The sequence below is a fragment of the Oncorhynchus mykiss genome, chromosome 17, assembly GCF_013265735.2.
Source record: "Oncorhynchus mykiss isolate Arlee chromosome 17, USDA_OmykA_1.1, whole genome shotgun sequence".
In the NCBI taxonomy this organism is placed as follows: domain Eukaryota; kingdom Metazoa; phylum Chordata; class Actinopteri; order Salmoniformes; family Salmonidae; genus Oncorhynchus; species Oncorhynchus mykiss.
Genome location: NC_048581.1, coordinates 50,134,378 through 50,155,045, shown reverse-complemented (window position 1 = coordinate 50,155,045; position 20,668 = coordinate 50,134,378). Strand labels below are relative to the sequence as shown.

At 43.5% G+C, this 20,668-nt stretch overlaps 1 protein-coding gene across 6 annotated transcripts; it reads left to right on the top strand.

The window, feature by feature from the left end:
• The first annotated feature begins 354 nt into the window (after positions 1–354).
• On the top strand, positions 355–20,268 carry tmcc1b (transmembrane and coiled-coil domain family 1b). Of its 6 annotated transcripts, XM_036948197.1 has the most exons (9): positions 355–512; positions 3,206–3,380; positions 6,710–6,787; positions 6,946–6,989; positions 8,698–9,484; positions 12,871–13,296; positions 14,629–15,110; positions 18,658–18,793; positions 18,993–20,268. In XM_036948197.1, the coding sequence occupies exons 5-9, from the start codon at positions 8,879–8,881 to the stop codon at positions 19,305–19,307; spliced, it is 1,965 nt and encodes a 654-aa protein (XP_036804092.1). In that variant the 5' UTR covers positions 355–512; positions 3,206–3,380; positions 6,710–6,787; positions 6,946–6,989; positions 8,698–8,878; the 3' UTR covers positions 19,308–20,268. The 6 variants fall into 6 exon arrangements, with proteins under 6 accessions (XP_036804092.1, XP_036804093.1, XP_036804089.1 ...); XM_036948198.1 differs by lacking the exon at positions 6,710–6,787 and having other exon boundaries at positions 9,216–9,484; XM_036948194.1 differs by lacking the exon at positions 6,710–6,787.
• The last annotated feature ends 400 nt before the right edge of the window (positions 20,269–20,668 follow it).

Genomic DNA, 20,668 nt, shown 5'->3' with positions numbered 1-20,668 from the left:
TACACTGCTATATATTAATATTATTATTAATCCTACTACCAGTCACTTTCTCCTTATCCCTTCCTACATGTTTTTTTAAATTTGATTTATTTAACGTTTATTTAACTAGGCAAGGTAGTTAAGAACAAATTGTTATTTGCAATGAAGGCGGCCTTCAGACTGCCTACCCTGGACAAACCCGGACGACGCTGGGCCAATTATGAGCTGTCCTATGAGACTCCCAATCAAGGCCGGATGTGACACAGCCTGGATTCGAACCAGGGACTGTAGTACAGTGCCTTAGACCGCTGTGCCGCTCCAGAGCCCATACATACATATATATATATAGATTTGAACCTTTTACATTATAATATTGAAGTATCTTACCAGACGGTTTGTCCTCTCCGTATCAAAATAAATGTCAGATGAGTGGCCCTATCACCACCTACGTTGAAAACGCTCTATGACGTCATCGTGGGAGTGTTCCATCGGGAGAAATGAACGTTCATCAACACAATCCTCTCAGCGCCCATGTAAGTTGTAATATATAAATACACAATATAGTTTGATTGGAGAACTGTAATATCAATGTCGAGTATAGAATTGCTCATTTTGTAGTTGTATATTCTCGAAAGAGGTGTATTGTTTATCAACTTCTGTTCAACCTGGTGTTAGCTAAGCTAGCTGTGTAGTAGCAGGCTGGCTAGCTAGCTCGATTTAGCTGGCTATCGCTAAACCTATCTAGCTACCTTTAGAACAGGTTGGTTGGGAGTAACGTTAGCTATCTTACTAGATAAGCGTTAGCTAGTTGTGTGGGTGCAAGTGATTTACTTTAATGTGTCGTTACTGTTTGGGCATGATCTGACTACGGTTTGTGTTGGGGTGTGTCAGCATTCATATATGATCAACCATGCCCTATCATACATTTCCAATAAACATATGCGCGCTAGCTACATTGTCATTGAATTAAATTAGCTAACGTTTGCTATTAATATTGGCTAAGTTAGTAAATAGGTGTAACTTGTTATTCAGTGTGGTGTCTGTCAGGGAGGGAGTAGCATGGACGCCACTCAGCCTGTGTAACGTCTGTGCTGCGGTGGAAATCCACGGTCACAAACCTGCTAGCTAACGTTAGCTAGCTATGTCGTTACATCCTACAAAACACCGGGTGGGTGGATGTTTTCAGGCTGTCTGTGAGATCATTAGCCATACGCAACAACAAAAGTGTGTCTGAAAACAAACCATCTTTTTCATGTTTTGTCTATTGCCGGGTTAGCATTTTAATTAGGCCTGTCCACGATAGTGGATGTAACATTAGCTAGCCTCGATTAAAAAAAAAATCCACACCTATGCTAATAGCTAGCTAAATGCTCATAGCATGCTCATATTGATGATGCTGGCGGTAGTGTTTGGCCACTGACGGTGACGTTTGCGCGGCTGTCATTTTCTATTCTGAAATGGGATGGGATAATTGTTATTTTCCACTTTATAATCTCGGTAGTTAAGGTATGTAGTCATTTGCTTAGCAATACCTTGCGGTTAGATTGAAGGGTGACTGTAATTAGCTAGGTGTTTTATCGCTAGCTAATTACGCACAGGCCGGTTTTGGGCGTGAACACCTCCACATATCTTGCAGCAAACACATTTATCAACGGCTATCTGTCTGATTACGTTTATCGGATTAATTCCGCTAACAGCTCTGCGTTTAGCTCGATAGTCAACTAGCTAATGTCTCCTATTGTAAAAACAACCCCCACACAACTATTATTTCATTGATTGGAAAATCGATCTCAGTCAGTTAGCTAAGAAATAGCAAACTCACAGAAATAGGCTACTCAGTGGAGGCAAAGTTAGCTATCTAGGTAGCCGACTGGTTGTGGCAGTTGAACTAATCTCACACGATTTAGCCAGGATTGTATTAGGCCTAGCTATTCTAGTGCTTTGCGTTGACAGGTATGTCCATCACATCCCTTGAATATGTTGGCATTGGTTTGCCTATCCCAGGCCAGTGTCTGTGCACCTGTTTTGTCTTAGTGTTTATGACAGCCCACTGGACTAGACAGAAGGATATGCAGTGCAATAGCAAATTGATTCTGGAGAATGTACTGTATTACGTCCAGTGGTGTAAAGTACTTAAGTCGTTTTTTGGGGGTCATCGGCACTTTACTTTACTATTTATATTTTTGACTACTTTTACTTCACTACATTCCTTAAGAAAATATTATACTTTTCACATACACATACATATTATACTTTTCACATACATTTTCCTTGACACCCATAAGTAGTCGTTACATTTTGAATGCTTAGCAGGACAGGAAAACAGTCAAATTCACGCACTTGTCAACCGAACATCCCTGGTCATCCCTACTGCCTCTGATCTGGCGGACTCACTAAACACACATGCTTCGTTTGTAAATGATGTCTGAATGTTGGAGTGTGCCCATGGCTTTCTGTAAATTAACAATACAAGAAAATGGTGCCATCTGGTTTGCTTTAATATAAGGAACTTTAAATCATTTATACTTTTACTTTTGATACTTAACCACAGTTATGAAATGTGTAATTGAACTCCAGGGAGTTTCTCAAAATCATTATGATCATATTTAAGTAAATTTGTAGACCATGGATGGACCATGATCTTAACCCTATCAGTCCTGAGATCCCAGCAAAAATCATATATCTGACTTTCATTTGTCTGCATGTTCAGCCCTTACATTAGCTTCACAAATACAATTTTGTTTACAACTATTTTCTTTATAGGACAACCAGGATTACAAGTAGAACACAACAATTTGTCATAAAACCGGTGCGTTCATGAGTTTTATCGACAAATGTCAATAAAATAAGGTCCACCAAAGCAAAAACATGATGAATACTGTAAGTACAGAATTAATTGTGTGGAGTTTGACAGAAACTGAGCTTATTATAGACTCTATGTCCTGGGAGTTCCAATTATCTTCTATGTAGAAGAGCTCTTTGGACTCTACGCCCTTGTCTCACAAACACCGCTCTAGCTCAGCCCCCACTAAGCACACAGACTAATGGAATCTATGGATGCAGAAGAAATATACCAATTCAATTGTACAAACCAGAAGCTCAAACACAATGTTTAAATTGGTTTAGAAGTCCAAAACGCACCAGCGATATAGTGGGACTCATTGGGTTAATGATAAAGATGTTTGAAAACCTGCCCTGACATATTTCTACCCTCTTTCATTTTCAGCATGTGACATCCCGAAACATCAGTGGAAACTGTTGACCGAAGAGGAAAGAACATCCCAGCTCTTGTACTTTGAAAGAGTGTTCAAAGGAAGTGGGTTTTGGAAATTTCCTTGGAATACTTAGGCTTTTTCTATGCAGTGAAATCCCAATAGGCCTGCTGATGACCGGAACTCCAGGTATGCTTCCCAGTAAAGCCAAACTAAAGTAGCTAGCCAAACTAAAGGGATCCTAGACTAATTGCCAATTGCACCTTTCCGAGAGCTATTTTTGTGAAAAAGAAGGCCGCTTTTGAGCTTTAAAAAATGGAGCCTGAAATAGTTGTGGCATTAATGTTACAGCCATGTTGGCTTTCATCAGAATGAAGAATAGCTTTTGGTAGATGAACAGTGGTAAAAATAGATGAAAAGATGGATGCAGGCAGACACAGCTCATTAAGACATTGTCCTCTTCCTGGACAAAGGGCCCTGCTGTAGATGCCATGTGAAAGTAGACAGTTACAGTGAATGGACACCAGTACAGATATGGTTGCAAATATCTTCTCCATGTAGGCACATGCAGTATAGACTATAGAGAGAGACACACACACATTACACACATGCTGGTGTGACCTTGGAAGGCTGCAGTGCATGAGGCGGCCGAGGGAAAGAGGGGGGTGATCTCAATTGCATACTCCTCGCGTCCTCTCCTCATCTCCTTCTCAAAACCCATTGGAGGAGAAGGTCAGAGGGAAGTGACCTCTGGCTTTATCATCCAATGGGTTTTGAGAAGGAGGGAGGATGCAATTGAGATCTTCCCAGTGATAGGAGAGTGCTGGCTGACTCACTTCAGACAGAGATAATGTAGCACCCTAACAGAGGAAAAAAGACTGGGGGTGTCATGGTGTGCTTCACTGTGTGAATGTCTGTTAGTACACTTGTCCATGTACTTGTAGATCGGGGCAGCAGGTAGCCTAGTGGTTAGAGCGTTGGGCCAGTAACCGAAAGGTTTCCAGATCGAATCCCCGAGCCGACAAGGTCAAAATCTGTCGTTCTGCCCATGAACAAGGCAATTAAACCACTGTTCCTAGGCCATCATTGTAAATAAGAATTTGTCCTTAACTGACTTGAGTAAAATGGATGTTTGAAACTGCAGCAGTGGATGTGCATTTTGGACTAAATCTGTGGCAGATTTACAGCACAGATATTACAGCATTAGGTATTGTGTTCCATACTTCTATGAAGGCTCATATTGTGGCAGAGGGTGTTTTATCCATAAGATGGTTTGGGGTGCCTGCTTGTTGACAGTGACGTACAATAGCTGTGCCGAGTCTTGGAGTCACTCCTGTCTATTTAATAATGCATTCATAATGCCATTAGACTCCCTAATCACTCTGTGGAACATGCATGTCACTGTGTGTGCTTTTGTTTCGTTTGTGTGTAGCCTACCTGCTCACTTGTTAACCACTGCGTCCCCTCAGTGAATTCAGGCCTGCAAATGGGCCTATATATAGCCAGACCTTTCAGTCTCGCTCGCAATAAGTTAAACATGGGGTGAAATGAGGAGGGGAACGGGTAAGAGCGTTAGGGGATTTCCACTGATAGATGAGGAGTATGCAGATATGCCTGTTGTTGACATCTACTTTAGCTCATTTGGTGAGGTCAAGTGTTAGTTACGGCTAAGTGTGCAGCGCTTCTGGGCGAGATTAGCCATAGTGTTACCTCAGTGTTACCTCAGTGTTGGGTTAGTGTTACAGGCTTAGTGTTCCAGCTATGAGGAAGGGACTTACTCAAATGAAACAATCTCCCAATCCTATCCATTTGGGATACTTTCACTCTGTCATTAGTAGTGTGTTTTTCTATGCTGTATTTAGGCGTTGCGCTTTGCAGGCAGTTTCTTTCTGCGTCCTCCAATCTTCTGATGTGAGATGGAAATTCTGGTGATGTATCATAATTTGCGAGTGGGTAGGGAGTTGTGTGGGAGGCATCGTGTCCTGCTGGTGCCAGTAAACTGGTGGTGACTGAATTCTTTCCCTTTTCCTCTTCCTTTAGTTATGTGCGTATTGGGCGACTGGTGTGGTTGGTGGGTTCCACTGACAGGCACTTACTCTGTCCGAAGCGGCACCCTGTCCCATGTATAGTGCACTACTTTTTGACCAGAGCCCATCAAAAGTAGTGTACTATGTAGGGGGATTTGGTTCCATTTGGGATGAAGGCTTTGACTCAAAAGCAGGTTCTTTGCTCACTGCACAAAAGGAGCTCTGCTTGTCAGTGTCTCTCAAGCTTAAAGTCAAAGCTTTGAACACTTATTTTAACTTAATATAATACATCAATAAAATCAATTTAGCCTCAAGTAAATAATGAAACATGTTCAATTTGGTTTAAATAATGCAAAAACAAAGTGTTGGAGAAGAAAGTAAAAGTGCAATATGTGCAATGTAAGAAAGCTAACGTTTCAGTTCCTTGCTCAGAATATATGAAAGCTGGTGGTTCCTTTTAACATGAGTCTTCAATATTACCAGGTAAGATGTTTTAGGTTGTAGTTATTATAGGACTATTTCCCTCTATACCATTTGTATTTAATTAACCTTCGACTATTGGATGTTCTTATAGTATTTCCAGTGTAACAGTATAGTTTCGGTCCCTCTCCTCACTCCTCCCTGGGCTCGAACCAGGGACACAACGACAACAGCCACCATCGAAGCAGCGTTACCCATGCAGAGCAAGGGGAACAACTACTAAAAGGCTCAGAGCGAGTGACGTTTGAAATGCTATTAGCGCGCGCTAACTAGCTATTTCACTTCTGTTACATTTCACTTCTGTTACACCAGCCTCATCTCGGGAGTTGATAGGCTTGAAGTCATAAACAGCGCAATGCTTGACGCACAACGAAGAGCTGCTGGCAAAACGCACGAAAGTGCTGTTTGAATGAATGTTTACGCGCCTGCTTCTGCCTACCACCGCTCAGTCAGATACTTAGATACTTGTATGCTTGTATGCTCAGTCAGATTATATGCAACGCAGGACACGCTAGATAATATCTAGTAATATCATCAACCATGTGTAGTTAACTAGTGATTATGATTGTTTTTTATAAGATATGTTTAATGCTAGCTAACAACTTACCTTGGCTTACTGCATTCGCGTAACAGGCAGTCTCCTTGTGGAGTGCAACGAGAGAGAGGCAGGTCGTTATTGCGTTGGACTAGTTAACTGTAAGGTTGCAAGATTGGATCCCCCGGGCTGACAATGTGAACATTTTTCTTTCTGCCCCTGAACAAGGCAGTTAACCCACCGTTCCTAGGCCGTGAAAATAAGAATGTGTTCTTAACTGACTTGCCTAGTTACATTAAAAAATAATTTAAAAAATCGGCAAATCGGTGCTCAAAAATACAGATTTCCGATTGTGATAACTTGTAATCGGCCCTAATTAATCGGTCGACCTCTACTCCTGAGTAATCTGTATGGAGTCATCACTGTGAGGTGTTCCACACACCTTCATGTCATGGTCTCATATTTTGTGTGCACAGGGCAGTGGAGATATTTGCTGTTAAGATGAGGACTTCTCAAAATGTATTCTAGGAGGAGTCCCTGAAGCCCCTCAACGTGTGAGTGTGTACAGGTCTGGTTGATTCTGTGCAGTTTGTACACGGCTGATTTGAGCACGGGTCCGTGTGCCGCCGTTGCCAGCGTCATTTATTTGTATCTCGTCATTGGTTCCATTTTGATAGTGATTTCCCTCTGATGTTGACTTCTTCCTCCGCAGCCAACCCTGAGCTGTAAGCCGGAATAGGAGAAGCTGGACGGAGGGTAAGATCTATCTCCCTGGCTCTTTCTTTTTTTTCCCCCTCTTTCTTGCTCTCTCCTTTTCCCTCGCGCTCTCTTCCTCCATATCTCTTCCCCCTTTCTATGCTGTGCTAAGTAAAATACAGTCTTTATATAAAGTGCTTTCCTGGAGCTCAACTCTCAGACGATGTGGATTTAGCCTTAGCCATCTCCGCTCACTGCTCCATGCTTGATCTGGTCTCTGAGGTCCAGGCTCTCTACAGGGATATCATGGCGCAACTCTGGGTGCCTCAGCCAGATAAGAAACCACCAGAAGATTCCATTATATTCATTTATATTTTGTTTCATTATTACTCATCTTTTTCATACTATTTACTTTAAACTCATTCAAAATCCTCAAAGGATGTTTTTTTGGCACCCATTTTAGTAAAGAAATAGTTTCTGAAATGCTGTGTCTTATATTAGACTACAAATGACTGTCTAAGTAAATAACATATTAAGGCAGTGTTTGTGGTTTCCTCGTCAGGCAGAGGTTAACAGTCAGATTAGGCTAGTTAACCCAGGTCCTGTGACATGCTTTCTTCCTCTAAAAGTGCGTTTGCAATATGACACACTGAAGTGCCACTATCTATGGAAACTGTACAATAAAACCCCAGCATTTCAGAAATTGTTTTTGGAAAGTATTTTGTTTAGCACGACATCCGTCATTGCTGTAGAAGACTGCTTTCTTTAGTAGAGTTGTTTTATAAGTGGGTTTGGACATCACAGACGTTGTGGTTTGGCTCATATGGATTTACCATACTGAACAAAAATATAAATGCAACAATTTCAAAGATTTTAGTTACAGTTCGTGTAAGGAAATCAGTCAATTTAAATAAATTCATTAGACCCGACTCTATGGATTTCACATGACTGGGAATACAGATGCTGGGCACCTCAGGATCTCGTCATGGTGTCTTTGTGCGTTCAAATTGTCATCGATTTAAAATGCAATTGTGTTCGTTGTCCATAGCTTATTCCTGCCCATACCATAACCCCACAGCCACCATGGGGTAGTCTTTTCACAACGTTGACATCAGCAAACCGCTCGTCCACACGAGGCCATACACGTGGTCTGTGGTTGTGAGGCTGGTTGGACCTACAACGTCATTTGAGAGAATTTGGCAGGAGGCGGATTATGGTTGAGAAATTATCATTGCATGCCAATTGCACGCTGCCTCAACTTGAGACATCTGTGGCATTGTATTGTGACAACTGCACGGTTTTGAGTGGGCTTTTATTGTCCCAGCACAAGGTGCACCGGTGTAATGATCATCCTGTTTAATCAGCTTCTTGATATGCCAAATCTGTCAGGTGGCTGGATTGTCTTGTCAAAGGAGAAATGCTCACTAACAGGGACGTAAACTAATTTGTGCACACAATTTGAGAGAAGCTTTTTTGTGCGTCTGGAACATTTCTGGGATCTTATATTTCAGCTCATGAAACATGGAACCAAAACTTTACATGCTGCGTTTTTATATTTTTGTTCAGTGTAATATTGTAATAAAAAATAATATTTGAACATACAAATATATATTGAGTCAACTAAACTCAAGCCTCAATGTCTCAAAGCTGACACGAGTTCAAACTCTGCTGCTTTTTGTAATCATTGTTTTAATTCTGGTGCTTTCTTTTGTCCCATCCACCCACTGTTGCATGTCATAATCCATTTTTATTTTCCTTTTTGTGTTAGACAAGCATGTCTTTGAGCCAATCCGCATGCACGCGCACAGGGCCCGAGTGAGTGAGCGCCATACTCCTTGCTTCCCGACTTTTGAAGCTGTCTCTCAAAGGGGGTGTGGTGTTGGGGCGTAGCTAGACCCCCGCACCCCCAGAGTTAACCCTGTGGCTGAGCATCAGCCTGGCGCCCCCTGATGGATCAGGCTAGTAGTGAGCAGAGTCCTGAGGAGCCGGATGCGGGAGGTCGGGCGGAGCAGGAGGTGGGCCGAAGGGCATCTGAGTCGGAGCACGGCCTGTCCAAAATCACCCACAATGCACTGGAGAACATGGGCGCGCTTGGCCACGGCCTGAAGCAGCTTTTCCAGCCGCAGCGCCGCCGCTCGTCCGTCTCCCCGCACGACGCCGCCGCCTCCTCCTCAGGTGGCCCCGCCCTTGAGCCCCCTGACGGTGGGGGGCCAGAGGTTGGGGACGCCCACTCGGCACCCGGTCCGGACTCTGACCCCCACACTACTTCCTCCGCTCCCCCTGCAGCTCTGAGCCGCGTTCTGCAGCAAATCCGTGGCGCGCCCCCCATAATGAAGCGAGGGACCAGTCTGCAGAGCCGCCGCACTAAGGCGGGGGGGACCGGGGACCCCCCCCAGAAAGGCAGCCCCCAGATCCACCGGAGGAGTACCCAGGAGGTTATGCTGCTGCAGGCTGGCCGCCCGCGCTCCTCCTCCACCACGGACACGCCCACCAGCCCCGCCCTGGCCGACATGCTGCTCACTTCCGGGTACCACTCCACTGAGGAGCCTGACAGGGTGAGTTGAAACTAGGGCCCTGCAGGGGTTGGTCCCCTGTAAAACCTACCCACTGGTGCAGACTGGCCACTGCAAGCTTTTCACCTATATTTAAAACAACATGTAATTAACAAGCAGCTGCTGCTAGAGAAAACGCATATCTAAATGGAGGTGCAGTATTGGAAGGTCAGAAATTCATGATGATTTACTGTGAAATGAAATGTATCATATTGGGCTAACTGGCTCGCCTTCCTCTGGATGTTCTTGGATGAAGGAGTGAAAGGAACTGTCATTACTGGCAGGTCAGTGTGTGTGTGTCTGTGTGTGTGTGTTGGTCACTATGTGCTCTAAGCCTTTCTATATTTAGCTGTGGCTGTCTCCAAGAGTACTTCAGGTCAGCCAGCGAAGGCTTGACTTGCAGGCCAAAACAAGCTGAAAAGCGGATGGTTCCCTGACATCTCTGACACTGTCCTCCAACATTTTAGATGTAGACTGGTCCTCACTGGAATTGCTCAAATCCATAGAAATTGAGTACACTGTATTAACAATATTTTGCCAATGAATGAATACTGACTGACTTAGTAGCAGGACAGTGCATTTCTGAATCCTTTACACTGTTGGGATTGTTGAACTCCTAGACAACTAGTACAACTAGCCCATCATTGTGTCTGAGGTATACCCATCATGCACAGTGCATAACCCTAGCAGTCACCTCACAATGCTTGATGACACCACCAAGCCTTTTGAGCAGGAAGGGTATGAATCGGGCAGTAGGATAACCAACCTGAGCAGTCTGTTCCACCAACAGCAGACCTACTGTGTGAACTGTAATTGACTCGTGTTACATGAGCAGCTAACACGCTCGTGGCTAGCTACAGTAGCATCTGGATGTGTCTGTAGTTGAGCGACACAGTCTGTCGGTCTTTGAGAAAGCAAAAGTCCTGTCCACCCCCACTGGCTGTCTGTTACATAAGCTGTCTGAACTGACAGTGATGGAAGGTGGGATGGGAGTGCAACTCCACTGTAGTTAGTGGCCTTCGCCTGGCCCAACCCCCCAGAACAGGCCAGAATGAATGATTTATGGTCCGATCTCCAGCACCGACATTCTAGAATCCCACCTCTCTGTGTAGAAAATAGATTTGAGAACATAACATTTATTTTTTTCTGTTTGAGAATAAAGCTTTAGCTTTTCAGTTAAGCCACCTCATTTACTGTGAGTAGGGAAGTTACACACACACACACACACACACACTGTGTATGGTGGCATCCCTGTCTGATGGATTACTGCTCAGTATATAGACATGGATTCCTCTGGAGATTATTTATGCAAGGTACGACTTGGCTGTTTTTACAAATTATTAACATGCTCCTTTGTGGTAAGTCAGTCTGAGGTAACATTATGTAGGGTGTCCAGCCACTGCCCAGAGGGGGGGAAAATGTCCCTTCTGTATGTTATAATAGGCAGAATCTACCACAAACCCAAAGCTTCCTTATGTTATAAAACACATTTTGCCAAGACATCTGATTATTTGTGTTCTGAATCGTTCAGTGGGGTCTTTCTCTAATGTGTCATTAACGTTATGTCCAAAAAGGTCATGTTTTGTATCTTAATATATCCGATAATAAGCACAGAGCTCTGTTGATATAGCAGTGCAGGCATCTCATAACTTTTGAGGGTTTACAATTTTGTCGTTGTCGTCAGTTGTTTCCACGGGTCACCAAAGGAGTATTTCACAAATGTCATTAAATGTAAAAGGCTTTGACAACAAAAAGCTTGGAACATGCTCCGTAATCCATTGCCATTTCACCGAGCAACGCTTGTTTTTATGAGAAATCTTCGAAAGAGGAATTTCGACTTAATATGAAAAGCGTATATTTCATGTCTCAATCGATATCCATCTTACCTCTATTTTATGTCCTGCGGATTCGAGAATGACGACTAGTTCAATGGGAAAGTGAGCCTGTCAGAATTAAGGCTACGGGCTTCCTTTCACTGAATCCAGCCTAGCTGACGCGATAGAGATATACCCTACAGTTTAAAAGTTCGGGGTCACGCAGAAATGTCCTTGTTATTTTAAAATGGACAAAATAAAAACATCAAATTGATCAGAAATGCAGTGTAGACATTGTTAATGTTGTAAATGACTATTGCTGGAAACTGATTTATTTAAATTTTATGGAATATCTACAGAGGTCCATTACCAGCAACCATCACTCCTGTGTTCCAATGTGTTGTGTTAGCTAATCCAAGTTTATCATTTTAAAAGGCTAATTGATCATTAGAAAACCATTTTGCCTAGAAGGTCAGCATCCCGGAGTCGCCTCTTCACTGTTGAAGTTGAGACTGGTGTTTTTGCCGGTACTATTAAATGATGCTCCCAGTTGAGGACTTGGGAGGCGGCTGTTTCTCGAACTAGGCACACTAATGTACTTGTCCTCTTGCTCAGTTGTGCACCAGGTTCTCCGACTCTTTATATTCTGGTTAGATCCAGTTTTCGCTGTTCTGTGAAGGGAGTAGTACACAGCGTTGTATGAGATCTTCAGTTTCTTGGCAATTTCTTGCATGGAATAGCCTTCATTTCTCAGAACAAGAATAGACTGATGAGTTTCGGAAGAAAGTTCTTTGTTTCTGGCAATTTTGAGCTTGTAATCAAACTCACAAATGCTTACGCTCCAGATACTCATCTAGTCTGAAGAAGGCCAGTTGTATTGCTTATTTAAGCAGAACAACAGTTTTCAGCTGTGCTAACATAATTGAATAAGGGTTTTCTAATGATTAAATAGCCTTTTAAAATGATAAACTTGGATTAGCTAACACAACGTGCTATTGGAACACAGGAATGATGGTTGCAGATAATGGGCCTCTGTACACCTATTGAGATATTCCATTAAAAATCCGCTGTTTCCAGCTACAATTGTCATTCACAACATTAACAATGTCTACACTGTATTTCTGATCAATTTGATGTTATTTAGATTTTGAATTTTTTCTTTCGAAAACGAGGACATTTCTAAGTGACCCCAAACCTTTTGAACGGTTGTGTGTGTGATATAAAAAATGGGTTGTCATTTAGTCACCCTAAGTCTGACCATCCTACAAGGGTAAAAACTTAACTTTTGAAGGGATTATGATAGAGACATGAGGTTTGGACCACTGGGTTTTCTTGGGTGATTATCTACACAATTAACATTATTTTACACATTGGTCAAAATGTGTTTTTGATTGGAGACCCTGTATTATGATGATATGGTGTTGGCTGATTTGATCATGTTTGCCTTATAGTTACTTTCCACTCCATTTAGGCTACTTTTAATGCTCTTCCTCAATCTTACACGACAGTCTCTGATCTATCCTTCTCTCCTCCTATCTTCTCTTCCTCCTCGTTACTCTGTCTTACCTGAGTCAGCTGGATTGTCTGGACGGTTCCGGCCCAGCCGTATCGCCCAACGCCCTCTCCTGCGGAGCTGACGGTTACGGGCTGGACTCGGTCGACACCACACCCGACCCCCAGCGCACAAAACAGGCCATTGCCCAGCTACAGCAGAAGATCCTCAAGCTCACAGAGCAGATCAAGATTGAGCAGACGGCCAGAGACGACAACGTGGCCGAGTACCTGAAGCTGGCCAACAACGCGGACAAGCAGCAGAGTGCCCGCATCAAACAGGTGTTTGAGAAGAAGAACCAGAAGTCGGCCCAGACCATCCAGCAGCTGCAGAGGAAGCTGGAGCACTACCACCGCAAACTGAGAGAGGTGGAGCACAACGGTATCCCCCGTCAGCCCAAAGACGTGCTCCGAGACATGCACCAAGGCCTCAAGGGCGTGGGCGCTAAGGTTAGCGTTATGAACATTTTAACATCACATGTACTTTCCTTATGAGGTCATCATTATTTTTCACCAGTGTTATTTCTACCACTAGTGTGCCACTGCAACTGTTAATGTGAGTACTACCACCGCCACCATTAAAATCTAGTTTGTCTGGTTTTAGCCACCTGTCCTTTTCAGAGTAATTAGCAGCACACAGTTTCGAACAGAATTCAATAGATTGTGTGTAGAATATGTATGTCTCAGACCTGGGTTCCTAAATACTATTAGAAATAATTTCATACTTTAGCTGGGCTTGACTGGTGCATTAACTTATAGAAGAGTCGCAAACCGTACCCATCAGTCACTCCAGGCAGACTAAATCAAACGCTAAAAGTATTTGAAAGATTAAGTGGTATTTGAACTAGGGTTGTGAAACGTTTTAAACTAAATCGGGATCCTAACGTTAAGAATAATCCCAAATGGAAAAAGTATTTCCTCCCCCACACACAATATGAAAATCAAAGTGCAGGGGGCTCGCCTGCTCTTTCTCTTCGCTAATGATGCATGTGTGTGTTCAGTCTTTGGTCTGTTGCATGTAGAATTTCCTAGCCTGTTCATTGGTTTGCTGAAGTTGAGAGACATTATAAGTTAAGAAATTGCGAAGTACATTGCGTGGTACAGCTTCTGATTGCCGACAGATAGGCCTAGTGCACAGTTCTGCCTGGTGGCCGACCTGCCTATACTCTGCCCCTCCCCTCTCTCGCTGTCGCTCGCTAAGAAAGATGCAAGTGTTTGCGAAGCACGGCAACTAATCGGTCTCCTCCGTTTTTTTACTTAAAAAAATAATAATCTTACCAGTCGATTCCTATCGAATAAATTTTCTTTCTACTAAATGTTTTGTTAAGGTATTTAACCAATTTTAGACCTAAAGTTGCACGCAGTCAGTTCTTGATTATTTGAGTGACACTTCTGGTAGTTAGTACCGCTTCAGGGGTATTCCTTTCCAGACAAGTAAAATGCCCGTTCAGTCGCGCTTCGAAACTATCTCCAAGGTTTTTGTGTCGACATTTTCAAAAGCTTAAACGTACCCTTACAGACAAACATGCCGTGGCTGAGGCGCCTTTAAGGGTATATGACTGCAGAAGTATTAATTTCATTGCCCGGCCCAGCGGTCATGCATTAGGACCATTATTATGCATTGTGAATTGATGTGGAATTTTCTGATTTATTCTGAAAAATTGTCCATTTGTCACATCCCTAAGTTGAACCCAGGTCTGGTATCTCTGTCCCATGTGTTTTCACTACCACCGTAGTCCCCCCTCCCTCCCTAGTTAGTAACTGACCCATCTCCCCCAACAGGTCACCGGTGGCCTCTCTAGCTTCTCCCACGCCACTCACTCGGCGGCCGGGGCCGTGGTGTCCAAGCCTCGAGAGATCGCCTCCCTCATCCGCAACAAGTTTGGCAGCGCAGACAACATCTCTGCCCTGAAGGACTCCCTGGACGAGCCCCAGGAAGATGGTCACGTTCTGGGGACTGGTGGGTCCAGGACCCTGGGGGGGGCTTCTAGCCCCAAGTACGGCAGCGAGGACGACTGCTCCAGTGCCACCTCCGGCTCGGCTGGGGCCAACAGCATCACAGGGGCCCCCGGGGGCCCGCCCAGCTCTAAGGGCCTGAACACACTGGAGCACGGCCAGAGCTTGGGCTTGGACACGCTGCTCCACGAGGTCCAGGAGCTCCGGGACAGCCAAGGTCGGCTGGATGAGTCGTTTGACAGCCTGAAAAGCCATTACCAGAGAGACTACACCATGATCATGCAGGCCTTGCAGGAGGAGAGATACAGGTAGCCACTGCATGCCACACACAAACGACAACGCAACCGGTATTAAATAGACTAGACCAGTGGTTACCAACAGGTCGATCGACTGGGCGACCTTCAAGGCATTTTTAGTTGATCAAACATTTCTGTAGAAAAGGCTACCTGGGTGGCAGGTAGCCTAGCGGTTAAAAGGGTAAGGCCAGTAACTGAAAGGTCACGGGTTCGCATCCCAGAGCCGACTTGTTGAAACATCTGTCGATGTGCCCTTGAGCAAGACATTTAATCCTAATTGCTGCTTTTAGTCGCTCTGTAAAATAATGTCTGCTAAATGACTCAAATGTAAAAATGATAAAGCCTTGTGCTTATATATATATATATATATATATATATATATATATATATATATATATATATATATATATATATATATATATATATATATATATATATATATATATATATATATATCTGCTCAAAAAAATAAAGGGAACACTTAAGCAACACAATGTAACTGCAAGTCAATCACACTTCTGTGAAATCAAACTGTCCACATAGGAAGCAACACTGATTGACAATAAGTTTAACATGCTGTTGTGCAAATGGAATAGACAACAGGTGGAAATTATAGGCAATTAGCAAGAAACCCTCAATAAAGGAGTGGTTCTGCAGGTGGTGACCACAGACCACTTCTCAGGAGACAGGCCAGTACATCAGGAGATGTGGAGGAGGCCGTAGGAGGGCAACAACCCAGCAGCAGGACCGCTACTTCCGCCTTTGTTCAAGGAGGAGCACTGCCAGAGCCCTGCAAAATGACCTCCAGCAGGCCACAAATGTGCATGTATCTGCTCAAACGGTCAGAAACAGACTCCATGAGGGTGGTATGAGGGCCCGACGTCCACAGGTGGGGGTTGTGCTTACAGCCCAACACCGTGCAGGACGTTTGGCATTTGCCAGAGAACACAAGATTGGCAAATTTGCCACTGGCTCCCTGTGCTCTTCACAGATGAAAGCAGGTTCACATTGAGCACGTGACAGACGTGACAGTCTGGAGACGCCGTGGAGAACGTTCTGTTGCCTGCAACATCCTCCAGCATGATCGGTTTGGCGGTGGGTCAGTCATGGTGTGGGGTGGCATTTCTTTGGGGGGCCGCACAGCCCTCCATGTGCTCGCCAGAGGTTAGTTCAAATCACCATGCCTACAGCTTCCACGACCCCCACAGCAAAGTTTGATACTAGACTACTTGAGACTTCAACTTTGAAAACTATGACTAAAGAGAGACTGTCAAAGAATACAGCAAAGAGCTGCTTTTTTTTATAACGGAGTTCATGTTTAAGTTTTTATTAAGCATTGTCAACACAAAACAAAAACACATCTCCCTACTTCCACCAGTGCTACAACCAGCACTGCAGCTGCAATGAATTAATGAATTGAGTAGCCAAATGTATCGATAGGCCTGCGTTTTTATTATTAGCAGCTCGTCGTATCTATTTTAATATAGAGGAATATTTAACCTTCTCTAGTTATAGGAACAACATGAATTTGTGCATGAGGCAGAAATAATGTGGTGCGACTCGAGGTTCGCCATCAGGTTTAAGACTGTGTCCTCTCTTTCTGGTCAGTCTCACCGGAGGAAAGGAGCGAGCAGGGACCGTGGGAGGTGGACTCTCTGCTTCTCTCTCCCTCTGCTGAGACTGACCGTCAGATGCAGGGAGCATCAGTTTCCCCAGTGGGAGAAACTCCCCAAATACAGGTGTGCCAAGCTTGTAGTGTACCCAAGAAGAGTCAATGCTGTAATTGCTGCCAAAGGGGCTTCAACAAAGTACTGAGTAAAGGGTCTGAATACTTATGGAAATCTATTTCAGTTTTATTTATTTTGTATAAATTAGCAAAAATGTCTAATCCTGTTTTCGCTTTGTCATTATGGGGTATTGTGTGTAGTTTGGGGGGGGGGGGGGGGGGGTGTGACTATTTAATTAATTTTAGAATAAGGCTCTAACAAAGTCAAGGAGTCTGAATACTTTCCGTAGCCACTGTGCCTTCAAAGTATTCCCACCTCTTGACTTTTTCCACATTTTGTTACATTACAGCCTTATTCTAAAATACTAACCTAGTCTAATTGACAGTGAAAATAAACCCTTAACAGAATTAAAATATTCTAAATACCCCATAATGTCAAAGTGGAATTGTGTGTTTTGACATTTTTTACAAATTAATTAAAAATGCTGAAATGTTGTGTCTAAGTATTCAACCGCTTTTGTTATGGCAAGCCTAAATTAGTTGAGTAAAAATTTGCTTTAAGAAGTCAGAAGTTGCATGGCCAATACAAAGACACAGGCGTCCTTCTCCACTCAGTTGCCAGAGAGGAAGGAAACCGCTCAGGGATTTCACAATGTGGCCAATGGTGACTTTTAAAACAGAGTTTAATAGTTGTGATAGGAAAAACATTGTAGTTACTCAAAAAGTACTAACCTAGCTTAATTGACGGAGTGAAAAGGAAGCCTGTACAGAATTAAAATATTCCAAAACATTTTACAACTTGTTGTCCTGAAATTTGAACTGTTATGTTTGGTGCAAATCCAATACAACACATTAGATTAGACTTCTTATCTCCATATTTTAATGCAGTTGGTGGCTGAATTGTTATGGGTGTTCATGTAATCATTAAGGACTGGGGAGTTTTTCAGGATAAAAAATAAACCGAATGGAGCTAAGCACATGTAAAATCCTAGCGGAAAACCTGGTTCAGTCCGCTTTCCACCAGACACTGGGAGATGAATTCACCTTTCAGCAGGACAATAACCTAAAACATAAGGCCACATATACACTGGAGTTGCTTACCAAGAAGACAGTGAATGGTCTTTACAGTTTGGATTTAAATCTGCTTGAAAATCTATGGCAAAACCTGAAAATGGTTGTCTAGCAATGATCAACAACCAATTTGACAGAGCTTGAAGAATGTTGAAAAGAATAATGGGGAAAAATGGTACAATCCAAGTGTGCAAAGCTCTTAGACTTCTCCAGAAAGACTCGCAGCTGTAATTGCGGGCAAAGGTGCTTCTAACATGTATTGACTTCTGGGTGTGAATACGTATGTAAATTGAGATATTTAATTTTCAATATATTTGCAAAAAACTAAACATGTTTTCACTTTGCCATTATGGGTTATTGTGTATAGATAGATGCATGAGAACGATCTATTTAATACATTTTGAATTTAGGCTCTAACACAAAATGTGGAACAAGTCAAGGGGTATGAATACTTTCTGAAGGCAGAGTACATACTCACTGAACTCGGCAGTTACTCAAGTTGCTAAGAGATGCAAAATCCCCTTGTTACTAAATTTAGAATACCGGTATACTTTCTCAGTTCAAAAGAACTCTTATCACTCAGCACCAGCAAACATTTCCACTAACACTTCCTTTCATGACACATTTTATAATAAATTAAAATAATACATGTATATGTAGCAAAATCTGTAAAAAAATATTCAAATATATTTTTTGTCCTCAGAGGGTGGGGAGGGGTTAATGAAAGGAAATGTTTGATTGGTACCGTGTGTGTGTGTTCAGGTGTGAGCGTTTGGAGGAGCAGCTGAATGACTTAACAGAGCTGCACCAGAATGAGATCCTGAACCTGAAGCAGGAGCTGGCCAGCATGGAGGAGAAGATTGCCTATCAGTCTTACGAGAGAGCTAGAGACATTCAGGTGGGTTTTTGTCAACAATTTAAATATGGATTATTTTTTACCTCATAATTTTTAGCTCCTGTGAACTCCATTTGTTCTTCCTCCCCCCTTGATATGTTTTACGATAGGGTCTCGCTGTGTTTGTGGTGAAGCGAGTTGGTGACATTCCAACCTGTTTAACCATGCCCCCCCCCCCCCCCCCCCCCCCCCCCATATGTAGGAGGCTCTGGAGGTGTGCCAGACGCGTATCTCCAAGATGGAGCTGCAGCAACAACAGCAGCAGGTGGTCCAGCTAGAGGGCCTAGAGAACGCCACGGCCCGGACCTTGCTGGGCAAGCTCATCAACGTACTGCTAGCCGTCATGGCCGTGCTCCTGGTATTCGTCTCCACCGTGGCCAACTGCGTGGTGCCCCTGATGAAGACGCGCAGCCGCACCTTCTCCACGCTGCTCTTTGTCGTCCTCCTCGCCTTCCTGTGGAGGAACTGGGAGGTCATCTCGCAGTACCTGGATCGCTTCCTGCTGTCCCCTAGTTGACCTACAGGGGTGGGGCTCTCTTAATGAGTGACGAAGGGAGGCGACGGTGGGGCGGGGCTCCCTGAACAATGAGGGACAGGCCTGGTGGGGGGTGACTAACTAACAAACCCGTACTCTGCCTCTGATGCATGTGGTGGAACCAGGCCAGCACAAAGGGCAGGTTTAGCGGAAAGGAGGATGAGGAGCCAGGAGATCTGCACACTTACTTCTCTCGCTCTCTCCAAGCAGTGAAATTGTTTACACGTGGAAGATGTTTTCTTGCTTTTAGAATTGATTCAAGTGGTATTGAATTTTTCTTCTTGTTATTGCAGTCATTCATGCAGATGCTTGAGGGCTTTCTCTTGTGGCAGGATTGGGAAGGTAAACAGCTGGCATGTTGATGATCCACATGGCTAGTGACTTTACCCTTTTTCCGTTCTCCTTTTCTCTACATCCAAAATCTCTCTTCCTTTTCTCTCTTTAACCCTAAAATCTCTCCTTTCTCCATTTTCTTACTCCCAATATGTTCTCTTCCGTGTTTGTCTTCCTCTGCCCGTCTTCTCAATCACCCCAGTCTTTGCCCATTTCACCAAATCGCTCTTCTTTTTGGGAGGTTTGATGTGACTAGCTACAGTGCACTGCTGTGGACAATATCAAATTTATCACTGGATCAAGCAAGTGATGGGTTCTTGACTTGTTTCTATTGGACGAGCTAAACGCGACGTTGGGCCTGATTGGATCAGGACTGAGTCAGAATATGCTCAGCTTGAAGCCCCGCACTCTTGGCCTGGCCTGTTGGATCTGCCCCTGCTGAGACTATAAACAAATCTATAAACTGAATGAACATACTTGAAGAGCTGTGAAGCTTCTCAGTCTTTCAGTGCTTCCGTACTGTTTCTATTAGTGACAATGAAATGTAAACTTTTTATTTTTTAAAACAAATAAACATGCGGTTTTAAAAATAAAGGTTTGAGTCAACACATCCCTTTCAACCTCAAGTTTTTGACGTGTTGCAAATGTTGCCTATATTGACAAGCTAGTCGAGCTCTAACAATGTCCTCAAAGATGGAAGGCAGGCTAGACCTTTCAAGCCAATGAGGGCAGATAAGTGTGACTGAGCCATAGGCCACATCTGTGACAGCTTCAATGGCGTTGTTTATACACTCCATTTTAAAGTATTCAATTTCCTTCAATGGCAGATGTCTCCTGACTCTTAAGAATTCCCACCCAGTTGACTATGTTAAAATAGTGTAAGCCCTCCATGGCCATGTCTATGCTAAAATGGGTTATCCTTAAGTATCACAACAGGCACAATTCCAATATAAAGTAGTTTTTTCAGTTGCAGAAATGCCACATGCGTCCACAACCTAAAAATTATGAAA